This window comes from Budorcas taxicolor, chromosome 19 (assembly GCF_023091745.1).
Source record: "Budorcas taxicolor isolate Tak-1 chromosome 19, Takin1.1, whole genome shotgun sequence".
NCBI classification, from domain to species: Eukaryota; Metazoa; Chordata; class Mammalia; order Artiodactyla; family Bovidae; genus Budorcas; species Budorcas taxicolor.
In genome coordinates this window covers 20,108,838-20,132,761 of record NC_068928.1, presented here as the reverse complement: position 1 = coordinate 20,132,761, position 23,924 = coordinate 20,108,838, and the positions used below count along the sequence as shown (strand labels likewise).

Sequence of the window (23,924 nt, the reverse complement as noted above, 5' to 3'; positions counted from 1 at the left end):
AAGCAGAGTGTGACCTCACAACTCTAATAAAACCTCTGTTAATCTTGGTGAGGTGGGGGAGTTGTGGGGGGCACAGATGAAAGTCCTTTTGAATTTTCCCAGTGGGGTCAGAGTTTTGTTCCTTTACTTAGAGGTAGTCTGGGGAGAGCCAGCACTTGTGCAAACGCCCCAGGAGGGTCTGAACACCTTAGTTCTGTGCTCACTGTGATACTGTCGTCCCCCTGGTTAGGGAGCAGACCAGCTGGTGGTGGGAAAGCTGGCTGAGACGCACAGAGAGGCTCTGCCAAGGAGATCTTTTTTCTTTCTCTGTGATGTCTGCAGCTCATTTGGCCTGAGCACCAGGTTGCTACTTGATGCTGTTCAGAAGTCAGGATTTGAATTTTGAGGCCCTTTCAGAGAAGCTAGAGGTAATGTTGATTTCTGGGTCTAATTGTGCTTGTGGAAGTTATCAGCTGTAACTTATATTGGAATATACATTTAAGAAAAAGCCAGATGGTAATCAAAATGTGTGAGTGGCTTGAAGTTTTTAAATAAGAGGCTTGTACTCAGCTGCCAAGCCTCCAGAGAAGTGCTTTGTACAATGCATCCCTGCTTTCCAATGGCTTGTGGAAGCAAGTTGCTTTCTTCCTATTTCCTCACAACCCTTGTGAACCTTGCCACATTCTCTGTCTTCCCTGCCCTGGCAGAAATTGATTCCTGACTTGAGTAAAACTCCTCAGGGGGCTTGAAGATTTCCTTAGTTCAAGAGACAGTCTTTTGGAAAGGATGACAGGTCCCTGAACTCGCAAAGGAAGTGTGCACAGACAAGGGGCTGTGCTCTTGGCAGCCCAGATAATGCCAGTAAGGGCTCAGGAGTTAGACTTGCTGGGGGTTTCTGGTTGGGAACATAATCATCGAAAGTCCCAAACTCTGGGACTGCTTCCTGCTCAGACTAAAAACTGACTTTCTGGAGTCTTTACAGAACTCACCTCTTATTTTGTTCCTTTGTTTGCCCTCAGTAAATCACTACTGCCTTTTGCCACAGTTCAGCTGGCTTAATTCTCTCCTGTTCTTCCTGTTGAAATCCAGAGTTGTGGCTTGAAGGGCAGTATGTTATGGTCAGCTCTTTAGGATCCACAACCCCCACTTGTCTCATGGTTGTAGGCATCAGGATTTGCTAGGTCTATCAGAGATTACAGTGATCATTCGTAGATTAGTTCCTTCTAAAAAGTACAGGGAGATAGTGTATCTGCAAAACAGCTGAATGAATATGTATTTTGTACCTCTTGGCTTTCTAGGTGAAGTACAAGGCCTGGAGATGGGAGTGTGATTGGCTCGTTGGAAGAGCTCCAAGGAGACCACAGTGGCTGGAATTAGAGTCAGCAAAAGGGTCAGAGGAGGTTAGAAGATAAGGTCAGATACGTGATAGTAACAGATCATTGAAGGCCTTGTGGGCCATGTTTGGATTTTGTATTTTATTCTGAGTGAGAGGGGAAGTCGTTGGAGATTTTTGAGCTGATATGGTTTCCAATTAAAAAAATAAATTACTCTGGCTGCGGTGTGGAGAATAGATTGGGTGATAGGAGCAGGGGTGGAACAGAGAGAAAGGTCATTTGGAAAGCTGTTGTCATAATCCAGGCTAGAGATGATGAGACGACAAGTGAAATTATTGCCTATCTCCAAGAGAGGTTGGGAGACCTCAGAAAGAAAACATCACTAAAGCCCCTCATACAGCTCTTTGCACGGTACTAAGCTCCAGTATTTGTTAATTCTCTTCCTTTCCTTGGAGTTTGCCCTCAGCTGTATTAGGACCACAGGGGAGAGGTTGTTAAACAGAGATCAGCGTTCGCCGGGGAGGGTTGTAAGCAGTACCTCAGTCGTTTGCTAACAGAAGACTTTCTGTTTCTCAAGGCACTGCAGTTGGCACACTGTTCATTCTGTCATCCCACCCACCAGAGACCTGAAAAGACCGAATCTGTGCCAGAGCTCCGGGGCAGCTCTGTTCCCGTTGAGGCTTTCACGCTTCAGTTCTTTCTGCAGTTGCTATCTTAGACACAGTCTGAGCAGCCTCTTTCACAAAGTATCTTTTCAGCTACCTGGCCTTGCAAGCTGGAGCTCTCTGATGCTCATCGTGACAAGGTAGTTTTCACATACCTGAGAGGACCCTTTAAGGGAAAGAAAGAGGTTTTGTGGTCTTTGTTTAACATTTGAGCCTCCCCTTCACCCCTCCCCACCCCCCAGCCCACACCGTTCCTCTTTTGTTGTGATCTGAAAGCCTTAATACCAAGCCATACTGATTTCTGGGGTTTGCAGTGTGGGAAAGGAATTCAGTATGGTTTAGTACGTTACAGTTGTTTGGGAAACGTGTATTCCGTGGCTCTGCCACCCTGAACGCGCCTGATCTTGAAGTTAAGCAGGATCGGGCCTGGTTAGTACTTGGATGGGAGAGAAGCGTGGTCCTTGGTACATGGGGAGCTTGACTTGTTGACAAAGCTTCCTTCCCTCCAGAAGGCTACATCAGTGTTTGCTTGCTTGGACTGTGTGTGTGTTGTTGGAAGACTTCACTGATGAAACCATGCCATCTTGTTACAACATCAGAATCACCTGCCCAAAGAGGGCTGCTGGCAGCCTACCACTTTCTTGATTTACCCTGGGAGCAAAGCAGTTTCTTTTTCCTTTTTTTGAGGGGGTGGCTCTGGAGGTCTAATTGTGTGAAAGGCCATGGGAAGGTGAATCCTCAGAAACTTGCAGACAGAATTTGCTTTAATGATAGTTAGTCTCGTCTCCTAGGATGCTCTTATTCCTTCTTTTTAAAAGTAAGTTCAGGCGAATTCCCTGGTGGTCCAATGGTCAGGACTCTGCCCTTTCACTGCCTAGGGCCCAAATTCAGTCCCTGGTTGGCAAACTTAAGATCCTGCAAGCTGAGTGTTATGACCAAAAAAAAAAAGTCAGCTCAGATTACCAGGGTCACAAGTTGGACTTGGGGTGTCTTTGTGTCTCATATTCTATACTGTTTCTGGAAGTGTCTGGCTGCCCCGGCCCCCAGCCAGGTCTGTGAATAGACTGAGCTGGGCCCCATGAGGATGAGCTGTCTTCAGGAACGCTGTTCTGTTTTTAGGGAGAAATCGTCTTTTCCTTCACCTCAGTTGGACTGTGCCCTAGCCTTTCTGTGCCTGCCTTAGCTGGGGCACGGAGGAGAGCCAGCATACCATTTATGTGGCTGCCATGTGGGCTTACCCGAAAGCCATGAGGAGAGGCAGCCTATGGGAAATGCAAGAAAGTGAGTGTGTCCGTAGCTTGTGAACATAAAGACCTTCAGTTGTTTGTGTAGTTTGGCATTTTCTAGTTTTCATTTTCCCCATCCAGGCATCTGTGCTGACTGAAATATTTGAGCCATAGCAATAGTAGAGAGCAAGTTGTTTCTACAGATAAAGACATAGATATATTTTCGTCCTACATGCTGCTAATTAAATTGCTTATCTATCTAAACTTGGGCCTCTGCGGCTGATATCCGATGTCCCTGGTATCTTCCTGGAGTGAGTTGCTTTGTGTTCCATGACCTTGTTTTTTTGTTATTCCAGTGTGAGTGGCTGCCTCATGTTGTGTTGATGCCGGTCTGCCATGCTAGCCTGTCTACCAGGGCCAGGTGACCTGTCCTTTCAGCTTCTTTCTCACACGCAGATGAACACTGGACTTCAGAAATGTAAGTAATCTGGATCCCAAGGAATCATGCAGTCCTTTATTTTTCCCCTCCACCCGGGTTCTCCCAGAGACAACTTTGGGGTACCCTGACTGTGGTACCTTCAAGATGTTCTTCAGCACAGACAGCAAGAAAGCAGCTGCAGAACTTGTCGGCAATGCAAGACGCTTCTCTAATCAGAGAGAGCCTCTTAAATACTAGATTCCCCATTGTGTGTCATCTTAATTTTAATTGTTGCTGATAGATGTCTGTTGAGCAGTAGGATTGTATGGAGTTTTACAGCCCAGTGTTATATATATCATATATGTATATATCACCCTTCAAGGAAGTGTTTCAGTTTGAACCCTGGGAGGAATGGAATGAAAACGCACAGTCCAGATTACTTACTGTATCCCTGGAATAAACTGTTTGCACTCTTGTGTTGTTTGGAGCTCTCTGAGTGCCCTCTGCCACGGAGACAGACCGTTCCCCCTTGGCCTTGCTGTCTGCCTTCTGAGCCAGTGCCCACAGCTCACAGCAAACAAACTCCTGCCTCCAGAAGGGACATGGAACTATCTAGCTTTCTCAGCCTCTCTGGGCATGTTCCTGTTAATATTCTTCCCCCAAGATGGGATTTTGGAGAACTGCTAGCTTCCTGTATTAGACTGGCTGGCACTGACTTTGTATTTTCCCAGATTCCTACCTTCTATCCCTATACTACGTGAATTGCAAGGTAGATTCTGTTCCTGGCTTATCACCATGCATGGCGTCTTCGAGTGTAAAGATGGCCCTAAATTTGGAATAGAGTTTTGTTTCAGAGCAAAAAGGGAAAATCAGCGAGGCATCTCAGCTTACCCTTTAACAGAAAAAGAGCCTCAGCAGGTTACCTGACTCCTTTATGACAGAGGTTGGCAAGCTCTTTCTGACAAGGGTCAAATGGATCATACCACATGGTCTCTTGCGTGTTCTCACCCCTGCTCTCATGGGGCACAGGCAGCTGTAGGCAGTATGTAAACAAATGAGTGTGGCTGTGCTCCAGCACCACCCTCTACAGAAGCACAGCAGCCCAGTGCTGGCTTTCAGGCTGTAGTTTCCCTCTCTCTGCTCCATGAGATTATCTGCAGAAGTTAAAAACAGTCTGGCCCCTTGACTTCCTTTCTCTGAGCTAGAGTAAGACTCAGAGCGTGGCCAGATCTAGAATTTGGCCAGTGAGTGCAACTCCGTAACAACAGAGCTGAGGGTGTCAGTCTTCCTTCTGCGGCTGCCTGACGCAGTAGGCAAGCTCGCTGTCCCAGCTCTGCCCCAGCCTTTCTTTCTCCCGCTGAGTGCCGATCGGGTGAGGGTGTTGTCTGGGCTCTCTGGCCACCCAGAGCCGCATGCTCATGCGCTGTGACTGGGCGCAGGCCTCCAGCCACACTTCTGGAGAGGGAGCGCATGCAGAAGCATGTGGTAAGATGACGGAATGCAGCTTGCTGTCTGTCTTCTAGGTCCTTAACACACGCTGACAGCTTCACCCAGAGGTGTACCATCAAGGGCTGAACCATCTAGGAGGAAAGGCAAATCGGCAGCTTTATCTTAGCTGCTGATGTTGGATCCTCACTCCCTTCTCCCCAAAGCAGCCCCCAAGTCACCTCTGCAGAAACCTCTATCCCAAATCTGTATTCAAGAATTGAGGTGTCCTTTTTCTCTGGTTTCAGGCTTACCTGTCCATTTGGGGGACAGTGTATTTCAATCCCTTCAACTCTCTTGTGACTCTACTTAACTACACCTAAACTTTTGCAGAGAAGAAAACCCAGTGGTGTTTTTAAGCTCACTTGCTTGCTTCTTTGCTCTCCCAAAATGTATTAGGAGAAAAAAAAAATCCTGTTCTGTGATGTACAGCTGTTAGCATTAAGCATTTACCGTTAAGGTGGGACAGAGTATAAACAGTCTGCTTCAGAAACGAGAAGCTAAGACACTGCGCAGAGCCCAAGTTTGCTGCTGCTGCTGCTAAGTCACTTCAGTTGTGTCTGATTCTGTGTGACCCCGTAGACAGCAACCCACCAGGCTCCCCCATCCCTGGGATTCTCCAGGCAAGAATACTGGAGTGGGTTGCTTCCTTCTCCAATGTATGAAAGTGAAAAGTCAAAGTGAAGTCGCTCAGTCATGACCGACTCTTAGTGACCCCATGGACTGCAGCCTACCAGGCTCCTCCGCCCATGGGATTTTCTAGGCAAGAGTACTGGAGTGGGGTGCCATTGCCTTCTCCAGAGCCCAAGTCTACCAGCTGTCAAAACCTGTGACTGCTGTTCAGCCTTTCCCTGCTCCCATCCTAAGGAGGGTCTTAAAAGTTGCTCAAAACACAGAACTCAGTATCTAGTGAGGTGGGCATGGAATGTGTACATGCTAAGTTGCTTCAATCATGTCTGACTTTTTGTGACCCCATGGACTGTAGCCCTCCAGATTCCTCTGTCCTTTGGGATTCTCCAGGCAAGAATACTGGAGTGGGTTGCCATGCCCTTCTCCAGGGGATCTTCCCAACCCAGGGATTAAACTCATGTCTCTATGTGTCCTGCATTGGCAGGCAGGTTCTTTACCACTAGTGCTACCTAGGAAACTCCATGGGGTACAGATATTTATAGCTTTGCTGCTGTTCAGTCGCCCAGTCGTGTCCGACTCTTTCTGACCCTATGGACTCCAGCACGCCAGGCCTCCTGGATGCCCCTCACCATCTCTTGGAGTTTGCCCAAGTTCATGTTCATTGTATTGGTGATGCTATTCAGCCTTCTCATCCTCTGACACCCTCTTCTTCTTCTGCCCTCAATCTTTCCCAGCATCAGCCTTAATAGCTTAGTATATTTTATATTGGAATAGTCAGCTTAAGGCAGGGGAGATGGGGTCAGGGCTCAGGAGAGGGGATATGTGGCTTTTTGGCCCAGCACTGTCATTCACCTGGCTGGTCAGTCTGCCCCCGGCTTGAGCTGCCATATGTACAGAATCATAATACCAGTCCTTTCAGACACCAGTGTTTTCTCTTCTCCCCATCCTCTTCTACATGTATAGGAAGGTGTGATGTATTTTCCCACCAAAAGTATGACTTGCCTTAGTGCAGGCTGGATTAAGGGACATCTTTCCTTTGGGTGGGTCCTGGACAGGCTAGAAAACCACAATTGTGGTTAGTGGCTGCCCTCCCAGAACTTTCCTGGATTGTTATTCTGTAACATCACATGGTTCAGGAGACCTGAGCCATTTTGGAGCTTTGTACTTGAAATGGAGCTTTGTACTTGAAAAATTTGTTTTCCTCTAAGCCGTCTTCTCCCAGTTCCCCAGAAACTGTTGCTTTTGAACATTTGTTTCCTTCATTAACCCCAAGCCTCTGCTCCTGTTTCTCCAGCTCACAGACAGGTGTACAGGGTAGGGTGGCTTGGTAAAGATTTCTGGGTAGAGTGGTTGAAATGACCAGAGGTCCCTGGTCTTCAGATTGTCTTTCAGACAGTGACTGTGACTTCTTTCAACTGTAGAGTCTTGGGACCTAGAACAAATAATCAAAACTAATCTTTTACTGTACTCTTGTATGCTTATCTGCCCCCTAGTGGAAAGATCTGGAAATGGCAAATTGGCCCAGTGACTGGATAAACACAGAGAAACATCAGAAATATTAGCTAACATTTGTTGAGTGCTTACCATATGCCAGGCACTATCTTGCGTGTTTTTATGTACGTTCCCATTCATTCTTCGATAATTCCATATGGGAGACTCACTTATCTTTCTTTTAAGCATGAGAGTGTTTGTCACTTGTCAGTGTCACATGGCTAATCAGTGACTAGGCTAGACTTCACTCTTGGGTCAGACTCCAAAGCCTGTGTTTGATGCACGGCCTGTGTCTCCCCACAGGCTAGAGGCTCCTGCTGTGTAAGCCACTAGTGTCTTCTGATCTTCAAAACAGAAAGATAAACGGGGAGGTCCTTTTAGGGAAGCCTCGATTCAGGAAGATTCCCCCCCAGTCCCTAGTCCATGGAACTTTTCTCTGCTACATTTAATGCTCAGACTCAAGTCTGGGAGGCCCTGCATTTAGGGCTTCATGGTAAGGTTACTTTGTCCCATCTGTGGGCAGACTCGGCGAAACCTGCTATCCTTGAATAATTACCATTGACAGTTACAGGTCCTGTTCACAGAGCATTTCCTATTCATGGGATTTTTTGATCTTAGTAATTCTGTGAGGTAGGACAGCAGGTATCATTGCTGTTTATAAATGAGGAATGACTGAGTGACACTCTGAGTAGTCAGATAATCAAGCCAGTGCTTGAATCCAGTCTCTTTTTTCTAACCACAGAGTCTCTGTTCTCCACTGCTTTATGCCTCGATTAATGACACTGTTGGTACCAGATAGTTAAATAAGTTGCTTGCAAAGCTGTAGTGTCCGTGTCAGCTGTGCACTTAGAGGAAGATGATGCAGAAGAAAGAAAGGCTGCAGGGTGCCTGTGTGGGGACTGAGATGAAGTACTGAGAAAAATTCAGAAGGGTTGGGCTAAGTCTGGTATGTGAAGTGGGTGGTGTCAGAGCCCCAGAATGTGACCTCTTTCTAGTATGCTCATCTGTCTTCCTGAGAGTCTTCCTTAATGGGCTGTAGCCTGTGTGCAGCCTCCCCGCCCCTCACCTCATCACCATTGTCAGCATCAGTGGAGCCAGGGCGGAGGGAGCTGGTTGGTGTGGTGTCCCGTCCCGCACTCCTGATTGAGGCCAGCACACCTTGTGCCTCTGCTAGAAAAAACTAGCTTGAGAGTTGGTATTGACTTGGAGCAGAGGAGCTCTGTTATTCAGCAAGCCACTGTACCAGCCTCTCTTAGTTGGCCTTCAAGGAGAGAAGCTTGTTAACATGGAGCAAGACTTTTCCTACATGGAGGGGCAGACCTTCATTTCCTGTCTGAATGGAAACACAGCAGCTTCAGACTCCTCCTGTTCAGCTGAATCCCAGCTGTTGAGCCAGACAGTGTGCTTAGAGGTACTTACTGCAGGTCTGCTCTGGGTAAGGAAGACGCCAAGCCAGGAGTATCACACGCTTCTCCTCGGTCACGTGACAGCGCAGTGGCTGACCAGGGCAGCTTCTCATGGAGTTCTGGTGCCTTGAGTGTAGGGACCTTCTTTAGTGATCCCAGACTTTTTGGTGTCCTCTGTGCAAGAGAATGTAAGACAGGTCAGAAAATGGCCCCCCCCTTTATGGATCCTGAAGCCCACTAAGGGTCAGAGGCTTACAAGCAGCAGCAGAGCTCTGTTCTCCAGGCCATCTTGACCCTTGTTGCCATCTCGTGCTGCCTGGTGGGTGGGGGACTTCCAGGCCTCTCTGCCTCCTTCTGCTTCCTATCTTCACTTGTCACTGTCACAGTCTTCCTTCTGAGGCCTTCTGCAGCTCGGTCATGTTACAGACATTGCAGTTATGGATGGAACAGGTATTCAGCACTCAGTAAATAAAGTAGAGCCTTGAATACGTTAGAATGCCTACCAAGTTCAAGGCATTGTGCCAGCGTTTGAAAACACGAACCTTTTCCTTTCTGTACCCTTTGTTTCTCCTGTACCCTTTTTTGCTGAGTCCTGCCTCTTTGAGCGTGAGTCCGGATCTCTCTGCCCCTCCTGAACTGGAGCTTTCTTTTCTTGCTTCCGAGGAGAGCAGCAGTTTCTAAGCAGTTGCTGCCAGCCAACCAGCAGTGTCACCTAAAGCAGGCAGCTGTGCCCTCTCCCTGCTAGCACTCACTAGACGACTTCTGTTCAGTGATGCCCAGCGACATGACTTTGAATGGGGTCTCCTTTGGGCCAAGCCAGCTGAGGCCACAAGCCAGGCATTTGGTCAGCTTAGTCCTTGGTCTGCCCTGGCCGCCTCCAGCACAGGGAGGAAGTAGGGAGGGAGGCAGCTAGCTGAACCCAGGCTCCCAGCCAAGTGCACCCCTCCTTTTTTTTTTTCTGCTTTGGGGAGTCTGTGTACTTACTCAGCAAGCCTTTATTAAGCACCTTCTGTGTATACTCAGGGGAGACCCTCCCTCGGAGAAAGGGAGAATGGCGCTAAGACCCCTTGCCAGGAGCCTGGCAAGCTTAAAGAGCTCTTGTTCTCAGAACCTTTTCCTTTTTGACTGCAAGCACGACATCCGCTGGAGCCCCCTGATGGGAGGCGACTGGAGATGGGAACAAAGAGACTGTTAGCATTAATGAGGCCCATTGAGCGGAGGCCCATTGAGCGGTGTTTCCGCAGTCTCCAAAGGAGGGCAGGTTTTTCCTCTTTCATTTCAGAAAGTGACAGCTGACAGGGGCCGAATACAGACTATTTTTGGCTCTCAGAACTTCAAGATGCTCTGAATCCTTTCTCCTCATTTCCCTCCCTACAGCCCTGTCATTATTGTCGCCCCCCACAAGGAAATAAATAAAGCTTTTTGATCTTCACCCAGTCAGGCTTGAGAGTAAGCTGTAAACAAAAGTGAACTTGTGACATGGGGGTGGGGGAGGGATGTTGGCAGCTCGCTCCTCTGCCCCTGAAAAAAGAAGCATCCTGTCTCCTGTGCCAGGATGCCCACCCCGTGGGCACAGTGCTCCAGCTGCCACTGCTGAGAGAGCTGACGCCTCACTGGCCCCCGCAGACCGGAGAGGAGCCATTCTGGGTGCCCTCTTCCTCAGGGTGTCACCCGGCAGGGTCTGAGTGGCCCTGATAAGCAGCCCTGCTTAGAACCTCCAAACCCCAGGCCAGCAGGGGCCAGTAGGAACTTGGAGAGACTTCTGCGTGAGAATTGGCCCAGTTCCGGCTCTCTAAGATGCGAGACTTTGGAAAGTTGCTCTGTTCTTCTGATCTTTAGTGACCTCATTTGTGAAGAGGGACCATCATGATAGTACCTGCCTCCTAACACAGTAGCGGGGGTTCATGGAGATAACCTGGCACTCAGCATGAGCCCTGGCTCGTGAGACGTGCCCACTGCATGCTAGCCAGGCTTGTTTCTGTTGGGGCTGAGGCTGGCTCCGAGCTGGAGGCTCGGCCTGATGCCCCGTGCACCCTGCCCTGCAGGCTGCAGGCAGGAAGCTAGGAGGGCTGGTTGGCTGGGCACTGACGAGCTCCCTCTCCTCTGCTCTCCTTCCCCTTCTCTCTCTCTAGGGGACACTACACAGAAAATGAGAACTGCTCACTACCCCACCCCAGCCGAATTGGACGCGTATGCTAAGAAGGTCGCAAACAACCCACTGACTATAAAAATCTTCCCCAACAGTGTGAAGGTTCCCCAGCGGAAACACGTTCGTCGTACTGTGAACGGCCTGGACACATCGGCCCAGCGCTACAGCCCCTACCCGACTCAGGCCGCCACCAGGGCAGGCCTGCTGGCCATTGTCAAAGTGCCAGCCAAAAGCATACTCAAGGACTTTGACGGCACCCGAGCCCGGTTGCTCCCCGAGGCCATCATGAACCCCCCAGTGGCGCCCTATGCTACTGTGGCACCCAGCACTTTAGCCCACCCCCAGGCCCAGGCTCTGGCCCGCCAGCAGGCCCTGCAGCACGCACAGACCCTGGCCCACGCCCCTCCCCAGGCGCTGCAGCACCCTCAGGGTATCCCGCCACCCCAGGCGCTGTCCCACCCCCAGAGCCTCCAACAGCCTCAGGGCCTGGGCCACCCTCAGCCCATGGCCCAGACCCAGGGCTTGGTCCACCCTCAGGCCCTCTCTCACCAGGGTCTCCAGCACCCCCCCACTCCCTTGCTGCATGGAGGCCGGAAGATGCCAGACTCAGATGCCCCCCCGAATGTGACTGTGTCTACCTCAACTATCCCCCTTTCAATGGCGGCCACCCTGCAGCACAGCCAGCCCCCGGACCTGAGCAGCATCGTGCACCAGATCAACCAGTTTTGCCAGACGCGGGCGGGCGTCAGCACTACCTCAGTGTGTGAGGGCCAGATCGCCAACCCCAGCCCCATTAGTCGCAGTCTGCTCATCAATGCAAGCACTCGGGTGTCGACCCACAGCGTCCCCACACCAATGCCTTCATGTGTGGTCAATCCCATGGAGCACACCCACGCGGCCAGCGCCGCGCTGCCCACCGCGGGCCCCGTCAACCTGCCCGCGGGCCTCTCGCGTGCCCCCACTGGCTACCCTAGCGACCTCAAGCCAGTTGCCTGGAACCAGCACCAGCTGGCCCACCTGCAGCAGATGTGCGGTGAGGCCGGTGGGACGCCGGCCCCTGGCCTGACAGGCAAGCATGCGGCAGGACGCGAGTTGGCAGGGCCTGGCTTGGTGGGCAAGGCCCCTGCCTACCCGCAGGAACTCTGCCTGGCACAGTCTTTCCATCTGAAGCCACCCCTGGAGAAGCCAACCCCGTCCCCACCCGTCAACGGCCTGGCCGCCCCACTGGCCTACCCCAATGGTCACTACTTCCAACCCCTGTGGAACAACATTCTGCCCACTCCCAATAGCGACAGCTCGGGGTCTCAGGACCTCGCCGTGCCGTTTCACGGTGGGCAGCCCGCGGGCGCACCCCTTGACTGTGCGGCGGTGGCTGCTGGGGCCCACTTCCGGGCAGGGACTGGGGGCGGTCCAGTGGCAAGCCAGAACAGCTTGATACAAACGGTGGATTACCTAAGTGGGGATTTCCAGCAGGCCTGCTTCCGAGAACAGAGCCTGGCCATGCTGACCAAGGCCCACCGAGCCCCTGGCAACCGAGCCCCTGACCCCACAGATGGTCGAAGTCTTCATATTCAGCACCCAGGGTATAGATAGGGAGCCCTGGTGCCCTCCAGTTCCACGTCATACGTCACCCTCCTAGGTTTAGTCTTACTTTTGGGTAATTGGATAGTTTCAAAGTTTCACTGCTCCAAAGTGATCATTCTTAGATGTCTAAGAAAGGGAATCTAGTGGGATCTAATTGAGGACAGAGGGGGGTCCTTTTTGCCCTCATCTTCACCCGTACCAGCCCCAGCAACTTTTGGGTTTATGTTGGGACCTAATCTCAACTCCCGGCTTGACTCTCCATTGCCTGCCTATCAGTCCAGTTCCTGCCCCATCTCCCCACCACCTCCTGCCCACCATTTTCCACCAGCCTCCTTTCCTCTACCTGCACCTCTCACTGTTGCCCTTAGGACTGAGGTATGGGCTAAGGGAAGGGTCCCCAGGCGAGGTAGTAGTCAGCATCCAGCCGCCTAAGCTAGGCCTCTCCCTCTCTCTCTCTCTCTCTCTTTCTGGGACTAAGAAGCCAGACTTCCCAAGTGCCCTGGGAGCCGATTTCTTATTTACCCAAAGACCTCAAATTAAAACTGACCTGGTCTGCATCTCCTCCCAGCCCTTCCTCAAGGCTTTATTTTTACACCTGCATTGAACCCAGAGCCACTGCACCCGTCCTTGCCACACTCCTCAAGGGCATCCTGCAAGCATGTGGCCGTGGCCTTGGGACATTGCGGGGGCAGTGGGGCCGGGGAACCTGTCTTTGTATTGATACCTTGGTACCTAACTCCCTTTCCATCCCTAGAGCAATGCCAGGACGTCTGGCTTATCCAAGACCTTCCTCACTATTGTCTGTCTCCTGAGTCACCTGCTGCCCTCACGCCCCACTCCCCCCTCACAAACAAAAAGCCAGTCTTACTTGAGGAATTAGGTAGTAGGTATAGGATGATCACATTGGAGTTTGGAATTAAAAACACTGAAAAAAAACTTAAACTGCATTTGGTTCTCTACACTGGCTAAGAATATTGCTCTACACTGTAAGTTTTAAACGTCCTGTTTCTGTATGAATGTAGCGTGGGTTTGAGTAGCAATGTGTGTGAGCGGCCCCACAGGTACATTCACTGTCTAGTCACCTTCCGCAGCCCCTCAGTTTAATGAAGGAAAAAAAACTCAAAGCCTTAAGCTCTTTGACTTCTCCTTTACCAAATGAGCATGGTTCCAACAGCTGGAGATGGGCCTCTATTGGAAACAGCCCCTCCTGCCCCTCGCCCTTCCCTCACCCACTCCACACTCAGTGTCATTCCCAGGTGACAGTTGGCTAGAAATTTTTAACTTTTCTGTAACTTAGATTATGTTTTGTTGTAATGGTTTGCACCCTCCTGTTAAAGATACATAGTTGGGCGGTTTTTTTTTTTCCTTTAACCGTACAAGCCCTACCCTTTCATCTTGTCTCTGGGGAATGTGAGCTGATGTTATTTAAGATTCTTGGTTTTGTTTACTGTGCTATCCACTGTTCCTTAGCCAGAAATTCTCTAGTGATCGGAAGCAATGTGACTGAAGACCAGTTTTTAAATTATGTGTTGGCAAGTTGCCTTATATTTAAAAAGAAAAAACAAGGAAAAATAATGCCTGATTGTGTTATGCCAAATGGTAGCAACTTGAAAGTCCTAATTTATTGTTCCCCATTGTTTTGCTGCCGTCTGTAGACACTGGTACCTTCCTGTCCTGAGCCCCCAGGAGCGCCAGCAGCTTCTGGTGTGATGCCTTCTCCCCGTGTGTTGGCCACCATGTCACCCAGGGGCCCCTTCCAGTTCTTGCTTCTCTTGAGTTAAATTCTCTGAAAGGACACCACTGTCTCAGCTTATCCCCTGCTTGATCCCTAAACCAGATAGTCTTGCTGTCATTTCCTTCCAATGCCTCTCTCCCCAAGAGGTGAGCTGCCATTTTAGAAAATTGGACCAGACACCAACTTGGGGGCTTAAAAATCAAACCTCAAACCCATCTCTTCCTGTGTAGGGGTGCATCTGAAGCTCTCACTCCCACCCCTAGTCTGCATGGAAAATGTACTGTGACCTCCCCGCCCCCCACTACCCTCACCTTTGGTGGGAGATGTTTCCTAGTTCACCCTGAGCGCCTCTTCCCCTCTGCCAGCCAACCCCCAACCAGCAATAAGGGTCCATGCCAGGGCCTCCTGCCCCACACCCCTGCCTCCATTCCACACTGCCCCTAGAGAATAATCTGGGTCTCCTGCCGTCCACATACTGTAGCATTCATTCTCAGTCTCCCTCATCCTCTCACCTGTGGTGGTTTATGGGTGTGATGGGGTTTTTAAGATTATTATAAACCAGTAAAAAGAGAAAACTCACCTTTTGATCTTGTCCTATTCGTTAATGCTTGTTTGAGATTTTTCTTAACGGTTTTTAATACTTTCTAGAAGTAATTTCTCATTTTTAAAGGGCCGCCTAGAGTATTTGTCCCGGTCAGAAGCCCTCCCCACCCATCATCCCAGGGCAGGTGTGCTGAGTCAGCCCCTGGAAGGGGCACCCGCCTGACTGGCCATCTCCCCTGGGCAGGGCTGTAGGGGGCTTGGTCGGACTTGATGGTTATGTTCGCCGCCCTTCACTGGAGGCCCAGTTCAGTGTACTGCCGTGTTCAAGGACCATCAGTCACTGAAAAATGGGGATCTGTTTTGTGAATAAGCCCACTTAAGACTGAATGTCCCTCCCCTCCCCCTTGAAAATCTTGGAGTTTCTGAGGACCTCTGACAAGTGATGTGTTGTAATAATCTGTAACATGAAAAGTGGCCCTCTTGGCAATTTCAGTCTTAAAACGTTGAGTACTGATTGGAGGTTTTTTTTTTTTGTCTCCGGGGGAGCGGGGGGAATCCACAACAGCTCTTTAGGTCTCCCCTTCCTGCTGAGTTTGGGTCTGGGCTAAGATGTGATGGAGGGAAGGAAAGATCCCACAGGCTGTGGAACTCAGTGAGTGTGCGATCAGATGGTTAATAGATGGTTCTCAAAACTGATGGAGTCGAAAGCACCTTGAGCATGCCCTTGTCTGTGGGGTGTTTTTTTGTGAAGGTACTTTTTGCCTTTACTCCTCATCCCATCCGTGTGAAAGAAAACTCCCACTCGTTAGTGACCTACAGTCAGCCTAGAGTAACAAGGCTAAACAGAGTAGACAGTTGAGCCCCACTCACACCGTGATGCAAAACCTGCCTTGAGTTCCATAAGCAGTTATGACCACCTGCAGAGGCAAGGAATGAGCTGTATGGGTATGGGGTCAACCAAAGGAGGCACCAACCTATGGGAACCTGCCGCCTGGCATGGTGCAGTGGCACAGTGCTGCCAGCAGGGGGAGAACTTGATCTGGGGAGGGGGCCGTCTGGCTTCTGCTGAAAGGCTAACGCAGAAGAGTTTGCACTTGTTGGTGCTGGAAACCCAGGTCTGTGCTTAAGTTAAGGCATTTTTTTCTGCTAGAGCCCATGGTCTTTTACCAGCTTCCAGGCCTCACTATACCAAGATGGTTTAGCTCATGAAAGAGCCATGTTTCTCTGCAGAGCAGCCAGGGCTTCGTCTCTCCCTAGATGAGTGAATGTGACCTTTTGAAGGTTTTGGTTAGTTCCTCAGGCTTGCTGTCTCAGGCATAGACCTTTCCTGTCACTTCTGGTAAGGGTTCTTCACCTGAGTCTTTGGCTGGGAAAGCAGAGACAGCAAGCTACAGCCTTTGAACCTTCTCCTTCCCATACTCTGAGCCTGAACAGTATTTTCCATACACAGGCCTCTTAGGGCCAGGCAAGAGTAAGGCCCTTTATGCTGATGAGTTAATCTTTACAACAAATCTAGCAGGATTACTCTTATTTTACCAGCGAGAGTAAGGATGTCATGTAGCTAAGTAACTTGCCAAAAAGCAAGCATAGTGAAGATCCAAAACCAAATCTATTGCCAAAATTAAAGGAAGTGAATCTAGGGATTGCTGGAGCTTAAAACAGAATCCAGTGATAAGGGGAAGAAAAATCCAGGCCCTGCCCCAAAATGGCTGGAAGATCACTGAAATCAGTTCAAATATGGATAATCACAGGCACCCCCTTTGAGGCCTGTATGAAAAGCAAGTGTGGATGGGGAAATCCAAGTGCTTTGAATACCTCGAAGGCTTTTGGAGTTAGGCTAACATTCACCAAGTGCTCACAGTCATCCCTCATTATCCACAGGGAACTGGTTTAAGAATTCCCCAACTCAGAGTCCACAGATGTTCAAGTCCTTGACAGAAAATAGCATAATATTTGCATATAACCTACACACATTTTACAGTGTGCTTTAAGTAATCTGTAGATACAATGTAACACCAGGTAAATTTGCCCATGAGTGGCCAATAAGTTTTGCTCTTTGTAGCTTTCCCCAAGTATTTCCAGTTTACTCTTTCTTGATTGAATTCAAGGATGTGAAACCCACAAAGGACCAACTGTATCTTGTGCTAGGTGGGAATTTGCACTGTCTTCATCACAGCTCACTAAGGTCCTTTTAGTGAAATAATGCATATAAAATGCTTAGCAGTGTCTGCAATATCAAAAGTACTCAATGAATGGTAGCTACTATCATTAGACCAAGAAACACCTGCCAAAGGACAGGCACTAGGCTTTGGCGGGGTATGAATCACGGACTATAGCCCTTATTGTGTTGAGCCTGCACCTCCCTCATCGAACCACCAGAGGGCAGCAGCAGGCAACGCTTCCACACAAAGCCCCTTGCAATCCTTCTGTCCTCCACCAGAGGGCGATCCACGAGCGCCATTGGATTCGGGCCAGAACGGTTGCAGGTTCCCTCCCTCCCCCCGCTCCCCACACCAGGTCCCTTGACTTCACCCTAGGGCCCAGCCTTCCAGGACCCTAAGCAACCCAGATGAGTCAGGCTGGAACCAAGTTAATAAATACAATTCAGAATTTATTAAAAATCAGGGCTCCCCGCTGTGTTCTCCTGGCACTAAGTAAATAAATAACCAGAGGGGACACAGCTGGGGAAAGGATAAGAGAAATCCGATCTCAAGATTCTTTTAACTACCCACTCAGTTTCCCAACTCCCCCTCCCCCCTATGGCTCTTGGGACATAGCACCAGCAGGCACCTCGGTCCCGGGAAGAGTGTAGCCGGCACCAAGGCGTGTCTGCCCTGTCCAGGAGACAGGTCCGGGGCTTGCTGGTTTCCAAGCCCTTGATGACCCTAAGACCTGCTCTTCCCAGAGGTCAGGGCTGAAGCACCAATAGGAGGCACCTGAGGGTGGCGGGGAAGGAGGGAAGGGATCGGCGTACCGGGGGATCGGTGTACCAGAGCCTCGGCAGCAGAAGCAGCTGTAAGGGGGTCCGGCCCCCTCTCCAGGCTCAGCCGTGCCTGATGGAGGTCACTGCCCTCCCCCTTTCTCCTGCCGCTTGGTCTGCTCTCAGCTGAGGATTTTTCGGGGCAATTCAACAGAGGCACGGATGAAGACCGCATCATCCCGCACATAGTTTCGCTTGCGGATATCCTGGTGGGAGATGAACTTGGGGTAACCAAAGCCCAGAGCACTCTCATCCAGGGAGCCCCGCCAAGTGCCTGGTTTTTGGAAATTCTTCCAGTTTGGGTCAGGGTGAAAGGTCTCAGTGACATGCTGTGGCTTCGCCAGCCCAGGGTCACTCTGATCCAGTAGGGAGAAGGTCACACGGCGGGCGAAGGGCCACTCGAGGAGATTGTCAAAGGCACCCGGCAGCACGCGAATGTAGAGTGAGAGGTGGGTGCCCTCACCACTGCCATTGCCGTTGAGGAATGCGGACACCTGCAGCTTGTAGCCATACTTGTGCGTGTAGAAGGCGGGGCTGAAGCACTCGAGGTTGGGCTTGGCTCTGGCCTCCTGGAGCCGGCGCCCGTAACTGCCAATCTTCCAGATGAGCACGCCATCACTGCCCACCGACAACTCCTCCAGCTCTCTTCGCAGCTCCTGCAGCTCCTGCCGCTGCCGGCTCACCAGGGCACACATCATGGCCAGATGCGGCTTCACGCTCTCCTCCACGTGCCGTGCCATCGCCAGCTTAGGGCACTGTCGGCAAAGCCCCAGGCCACGGGGGAAAAAGAGGAGAGTGAGTAGGGGTGAGTTCAGGGGAGAGGGGAGGAGGGGTACAGGGTAGTGGGCATCGAGCCCTGGATGGGGAAGACAAGGCACTAACAAGGCTGGAGCCGGCCGGCAGAGGAAGGACTGGGCCTTCCGGGCAGCACAGCAGGGGCCACTCAGGGCCTACGTCTGAGGTCTCAAACACAAGAAGGGAGCTGAGGGGAAGGGAAAAAGGCATCTCACCCTGTGCTTGCAGCCGGAGTCTTTGAACGGGCACAGCACCAGCGCGGTGTTACAGCTGTCCTTCAGATGGCCTGGCAGGTCCTCCCGAGCCACGGTGCCCACGCCACACTGGTTGGGGCACGGCACAGGCAGCCTTGGGCACTGGTACTGGTGACTCTATGGCCGCAGAGGCAGAGCGGAGCAGTCAGCGGCCCGACTCCCTGCTCCTGGCCCCGCGGCCCCCTCCGGGGCTCAGGAAGGGCCTCACCTGGATGGTGTCGAAGACGAACTCCTTGGTGCAGTAGGTGCAAGGCTGGGTGCGCTTGGGGCACTCGGAGGTGGCATGCTGGGCCAGCAGCCGCCGCATCATGCGGGCACCACACTTGTTCTCACAGTACACGCTCTCTTGCGGGCACACACCCTCGTGGCTCTGCGGAAGCGCGGGGGTTGGGGGGCGCTGAGCCTTCAGGGCTCCTCGGACCCCCGGGTGCCCCGCCCCCTCCCCGAGGCCCCACCCACCTCGAAGGCCTCCCCGCTGAAGTCGCAGCCGCAGAACTCGCACTTGAGCCGCCGCTTGGGGCAGTCGTGCTGCAGGTGCGCAGGCAGGTCGCGGCGGCTCAGCTTGGCGGGGCAGCGGTTGGGGCAGGGCACCACGTTGAAGCTGCAGGTATTCAGGTGGCCCTGGTGGGAGGGGTTGAGTTAGTGCCTGCCGGGGTAGGGGGTTGGGGGTTGTCCTGCCACCCGGGGCAGAGGCTCACCTGTAGGTGCCGAAGGGGGCCATTCCAGCGGCAGCCCTCCTCGCTATGGATGCAGCGGATGGACAGGCCCAATACCTGCACCTCCAGTTCTGGGTCCGGGTAGATCTGGGGTCACGAGGAGCAGTGATCAGGGACAGCGCCTGCGACAGTCCCCAGTTCCCGCCCCCTCCACCCCCCCATAGGCTTGCTGTCTTCCTCAGAGCCAGGAATAACCTCCCTCCCGCTAAACTCCCCTTGAGCCCAGGCATACAGAGCGCAGCTGGTGGCATCTGCTCCAGCCTCAGATTCTGGGTTCCTCAATTCCCTGATGCAGGGCGCTCCCTTTGGGGTGACAGCCAATCAGCCTGCCCAGCCCCTGGCAGCCCCCACACTGTCTGCCTCCTTCCCCCTAGTAGAGGGGTCCTGGCCCTCAGCCACAGGTCTGGCCAGCCAACCAAAGGGGAGGGGAACACTTCTGGTGGGCACAGAGAAGCTCTGTGCACCCCCACAGGCTGGGCATTGTGCCTGTCCTCCAGGGCAAACATGGGCCTCATTTGCAAACTGGCCTGGTAGAAGGAACAGGCCACCTTTGTGGGGGCGCACAGCACCGGGTTGACATTGGCCCTGAGCCCACTGGCTGCAGCGGCAGCTCCAGCCTCCACCAAGGGCAGCAAGAGCCTGTACCTGGCACGGTGGACTCACCTTGGCATAGTCCAGAGGAAGCTGGTCCTCCGGGCACTTGAAGACTCCTTCACTGTGAAAGGGGAGGGGACAGGGTCACAGAGCTGGAGGGGAGACCCTGGGCCACCCTCCCCACCCCAGCCAGAACACCCTCTGTGTCACCAGATGGGTTCCCAGGCAGCCTCACCTGAGAGGGCAAGTAGAGGCCTGAGGGTACCCACTTCTCCAGGACCCCGGCAGAGGCAGCTGCCTCAGGCAGCATTTGGCCAACAGGTGGCAGCTGGGAACCCTCCCCCCAGGACGGCAGCTGGGCTGGGAAAGGAACAGGCTGCCCAGCCACCCAGTCCCCCAGGTTGATGTGCACTGGCTGGGCTGGAAGCTCACAGGGGAGGGTGAGATGGGCTGAGATTAAGTGCCAGGGCTGTCCAGTCCCCATGAGGGTGCCCAGCCAAAAACCCAGGGCAAAGGTCATCTTGGGGCCACCTGACCCCACCTCCGGAGCCTCCTAGGTGGGTGTGTCTTCTAAAGCAAAGAGGAGGAGGATGCCCCAAGGTCCTGTGTTTACACTCCCACCCCGTTCTCACCACCGGCCCGAGAAGGGGCTAAGAGTCCCCATTTGGCAGATGAAAGAACTGGGGCTCCCAGGTGAACAGGATACGCCTGCCTGATTCCACAGCTCAGTTTCTACTACCTCTTACACAGAGAGAGGCTAGTCCCAGAAAAACTGGCCAGACAAGCACAGCCAAGACTCTGTTCACTCCACAGCGGGCATCCAAAGCCTGCTGACCCTGTCCGCTGCCCTCGGGTCCTTCACCAACCCCACACCAGGTTGTCAGCACTCCAGGAACCTGTGGCATGCCTCCTCCTGCCAGCATGGCCTTGCTGACCCCAGCCAGGACCAGTCACTGCTGCCTGGCGCAGCCTAGGCAGGGCAAAGGCTCACCCAGCAGGACTGAAGGCCCTCAGGCCTGGCATTTCTGGCAAGTCTGAGTCAGGTTGGTAGGTGGGAGGCAGGCCAGGACGAAAGGTGGAAGCAGAGGCCACACGGCGCCCCTGTCCAGGATGGCACTTTGCAGGCCACAGGCAGTCCCTTGCTCCCTGCGGTCAAGGGATTTCTAGCACCCATCTCCTCTCCCTGATCCCACGACTACTACTGGCCATGCTGCCAATGCCCAGATGAATACATGCCCAGGCACTGAGGAGGTGTGCCCATGCCCACGGGGCAACCAGCCTTCCTGGACCAACCTGAGTAATAGCCCTGGCAAGAGCAGGGGACAAGGGGTGGGCCTGGGGGGGGGGGTCTGCTTGGCTGCTTCAGGAATGTGCTGACTTCGTGGTTCTGGAGTCAGGGAGGGGGGGCTGAGGCAAGTCCCCAGGCTTCAGGCAGATTAGCCTGGGCAGCTTGGGGCCCAGCCAGAACAAAGGTTCCCCCAGGACGGCGGACACCCTAGCTGTTAGGGTGGGCGGGGCAGCGCCCGGCCCACCATCCCTTCCCTCCCCGGGCTTCAGAGTGAGCCGCGGGGTGGGGGGAGGCCGGGGCCGAGCGCTCCAGGCTGTGCAGTAGAGGCCCAAGCCCAGGGGAGAAGACAGGATGGGGGGAGGGGGCTGGGGGAGAGGAAGAGGGGATTTCCGGGAGGGGGAGGGGCAGAAGCCGCGGAGAGGGGCAGAAGGGAGGGAAACCAGCCTGACAGCCCCTTCCCCCGATCCTCCCCCGAGGCAGGCAGGGTGGGTCAGCTGAGGAGTAGGGGGAGGCTCAGCTGGCCTCATCTGGAAACCAGAGGGCCGGGGAAGGGCACGGGAGAAGACAATGGGGCTGTGTGTCGGTAGGAGAGCGTGTGTACACGGACGGGAGGAGGGAGGAGGGGAGGGAAAAGGAGGAGGGGGGCCGCACCGCGGCTCGAGCAGGAGCATATGTGAGGGCAGGACCGGTCCAGGCAGCGGGGAACAACAAAACAAAGGGGCCTGCGGAGATCGCAGGGCTAGAGGCCGCGGCGGACAGAGGCAGGGAGCCTTTCAGGCACGAGCCCCGGAGGTGCTCTCGCAGCCTGGGCCCCGCGAACCCTCAGCATACAGCCTCCTTACACACGGCAGCGGCTGGCCCAACTTCCCCGGGGCTCTCGGCGGACGACCCCCAAGAGCCGGGGCTCCCTCTTCCGGCCTCCCCACGCCCCGGACAGTGCAGTTCCCAGCGCGGGCTGGAGACTCAGGACAGCTCAGGGCGCCCAGAACTCGATGAGGGCCCAAGAGCCGAGGGACGGATGAGCAGGGGCGGGAGACGGCGGGGTGCGGGGCCCTCCCTAACGATCTAGACCACCCGCGGTACCCAAGACCCCCAGAGGCGGGGAGGGGCACCCAACAACGGGCTCCTGCTTCACTGAAGATCGGGGCGTCACAGTCCTCCCTCTATCGTTCGAGCACAAACCGCCCGCGCTGACACCCCCCTCCCAGTTAGGTAGTTGTGCGCCTGAAGGTAGTTGCGCGACCCGTGGACAAGTCGCAGTTTTCCTTTGAATCTGTGAAATGGGAGAACAATAGCTGCCGTTTTGGAAACATCGGAAAGATGAGAAGGGCTTAGATGGGTGAAAACTCCGGAGGCTTAAGGCTCCGCGAGGGACAGAGGGTTTAGTCCTCCTCTTCCCAGACGGACTCAAAGTTCAAGGCCGAGGCCGCTCTGGCTCTCAGGTGAGGGGGAAGGGCCGGCCGCAGGTCAGGAAGGGCGTCCTTTCCCACCTCCACCCCGCGGGAAGGCACGGGATTCGTCCCACCCGGCGCGTGGCACTCGGGACCCGACGGATTCGTGCGTGGGGGGTGGCCCTCCCTCGGGGTGTGACGTCACCGCAGCCCCGTGACGTCACGGCGGGCACCCCTGAGATCACCGGGCCGCGGCACAGACAAAGAGCCGGCGTGCTCCCGGCCCCGGCCCTCCCGGGGCAGCGTCTCCCGTCCCTGTCGGCCGGCCGTCCCCGCTCCCCGCGCCCCGGGCCGCACCTGAGGAACTCCTGCAGGCAGGTGTCGCAGAAGCGGTGGCCACAGGTAGAAACCTGCACGGGCTCGCGCATGGGCTTCCCGCACAGCGGGCAGAGCAGCCGCCGCTTGGGCTTCTCCAGGAACTTGTAGTCGAAGCCGGGCATGGCGGGCGGGCACGGGCGAGCGGGGCCGGGTGCGCGAAGGCCCCACAGCCCGTGCCTCGCTCCGGCCGCGCTCCCGGCTCCGGGCGGCGCCGACTGGCGGCCGGGGCCCGCTCGCGGCCCCTGAGCCCGCCCGCCGGAAGAGGGGGCGGGGCCGCGCCCGCGCGGTCCTAGCGCCCGCTCGGCCGCTCTCCCCACCCACCCGGCCGGCCGGCGGCTTCGGGGTCGGTGCTCTGCCAGACTCGCCACCGCCGAGGAGCAGGGGTTCCCCCTTCCCCTCGGGAAGAAAAACCGAGGCCCCGCTTCTCTCCAGGGCTGGGGAGGTCGGAAGGAGCTCGGACGCTGGATGGGGCGGAGGGCCTCGGGGAACTGGCTGGGCCGCGCCACAAAGATTCGCTTCTCCGGAGTCAACAGCTCGGTTTCGGGGGCCACGTGTCGTCCAGGGGCCCGGGGCTCCAGCCTCCAGGTGCTAGGCAGCTGAAGCATAGCAACCAGATCCGGGGAGTCCAGCTGGGCAGGGAGGCCGGGCTGGGCCCCGGGCCAGAGGAACCTCGGCCCCAGCCTCAGGCTGCGCCCACATTCCTCCCTGGACCGCGGCTCTGCTGCCCAGATCAAGCCCAGCCCAGCCCAGCCCTGGGGTGGCCGCCCCCACCCCTGAAGAGACCACACTCTAGGCAGGCAGCTGTTTTTTTTTTTTTTTAATTGGCGCTACCTCCCAGTCATCTGGGAAACTAGTCTGGTCCAGCCAGCTACCCCTTCTCCCA

General features: G+C 54.1%; 2 protein-coding genes across 4 annotated transcripts in view; one reads left to right on the top strand and one right to left on the bottom strand.

Moving 5' to 3' along the window:
- FAM222B (family with sequence similarity 222 member B) overlaps nucleotides 1-14,674 on the top strand; it is a 57,319-nt gene extending 42,645 nt beyond the window's left edge. For 2 of the 3 annotated variants that reach the window (XM_052657240.1, XM_052657239.1), the window contains exons 2-3: nucleotides 3,561-3,682; nucleotides 10,767-14,674. In XM_052657240.1, the coding sequence (XP_052513200.1) occupies nucleotides 3,601-3,682; nucleotides 10,767-12,376 (1,692 nt within the window). In that variant the 5' untranslated portion in view covers nucleotides 3,561-3,600 and the 3' untranslated portion in view covers nucleotides 12,377-14,674. Of the gene's footprint in view, nucleotides 1-386; nucleotides 408-3,560; nucleotides 3,683-10,766 lie in introns of those variants that run through there. The other variant, XM_052657241.1, reaches the window with a different exon arrangement.
- A 2,735-nt stretch (nucleotides 14,675-17,409) lies between these two features.
- Nucleotides 17,410-23,213, bottom strand: TRAF4 (TNF receptor associated factor 4). Its single transcript, XM_052658250.1, has 7 exons — nucleotides 23,021-23,213; nucleotides 20,054-20,105; nucleotides 19,373-19,477; nucleotides 19,134-19,295; nucleotides 18,883-19,044; nucleotides 18,636-18,791; nucleotides 17,410-18,380 (listed from the first exon to the last, which is right to left on the bottom strand). Exons 1-7 carry the CDS (start codon nucleotides 23,161-23,163, stop codon nucleotides 17,748-17,750), a joined length of 1,413 nt encoding a protein of 470 aa, XP_052514210.1. The 5' UTR covers nucleotides 23,164-23,213; the 3' UTR covers nucleotides 17,410-17,747.
- Between the last annotated feature and the right edge of the window lie 711 nt (nucleotides 23,214-23,924).

Bases quoted from the DNA above. Each gene is read 5' to 3' on its own strand.
- TRAF4 (XM_052658250.1), bottom strand. From the start codon at position 23,163: ATGCCCGGCTTCGACTACAAGTTCCTGGAGAAGCCCAAGCGGCGGCTG. The intron at 19,478-20,053 runs GTGAGTCCACCG...TCGTGACCCCAG, and splicing joins TTCCTCTGGACTATGCCAAG to ATCTACCCGGACCCAGAACT. The intron at 19,296-19,372 runs GTGAGCCTCTGC...CCCTCCCACCAG, and splicing joins GCCCCCTTCGGCACCTACAG to GGCCACCTGAATACCTGCAG.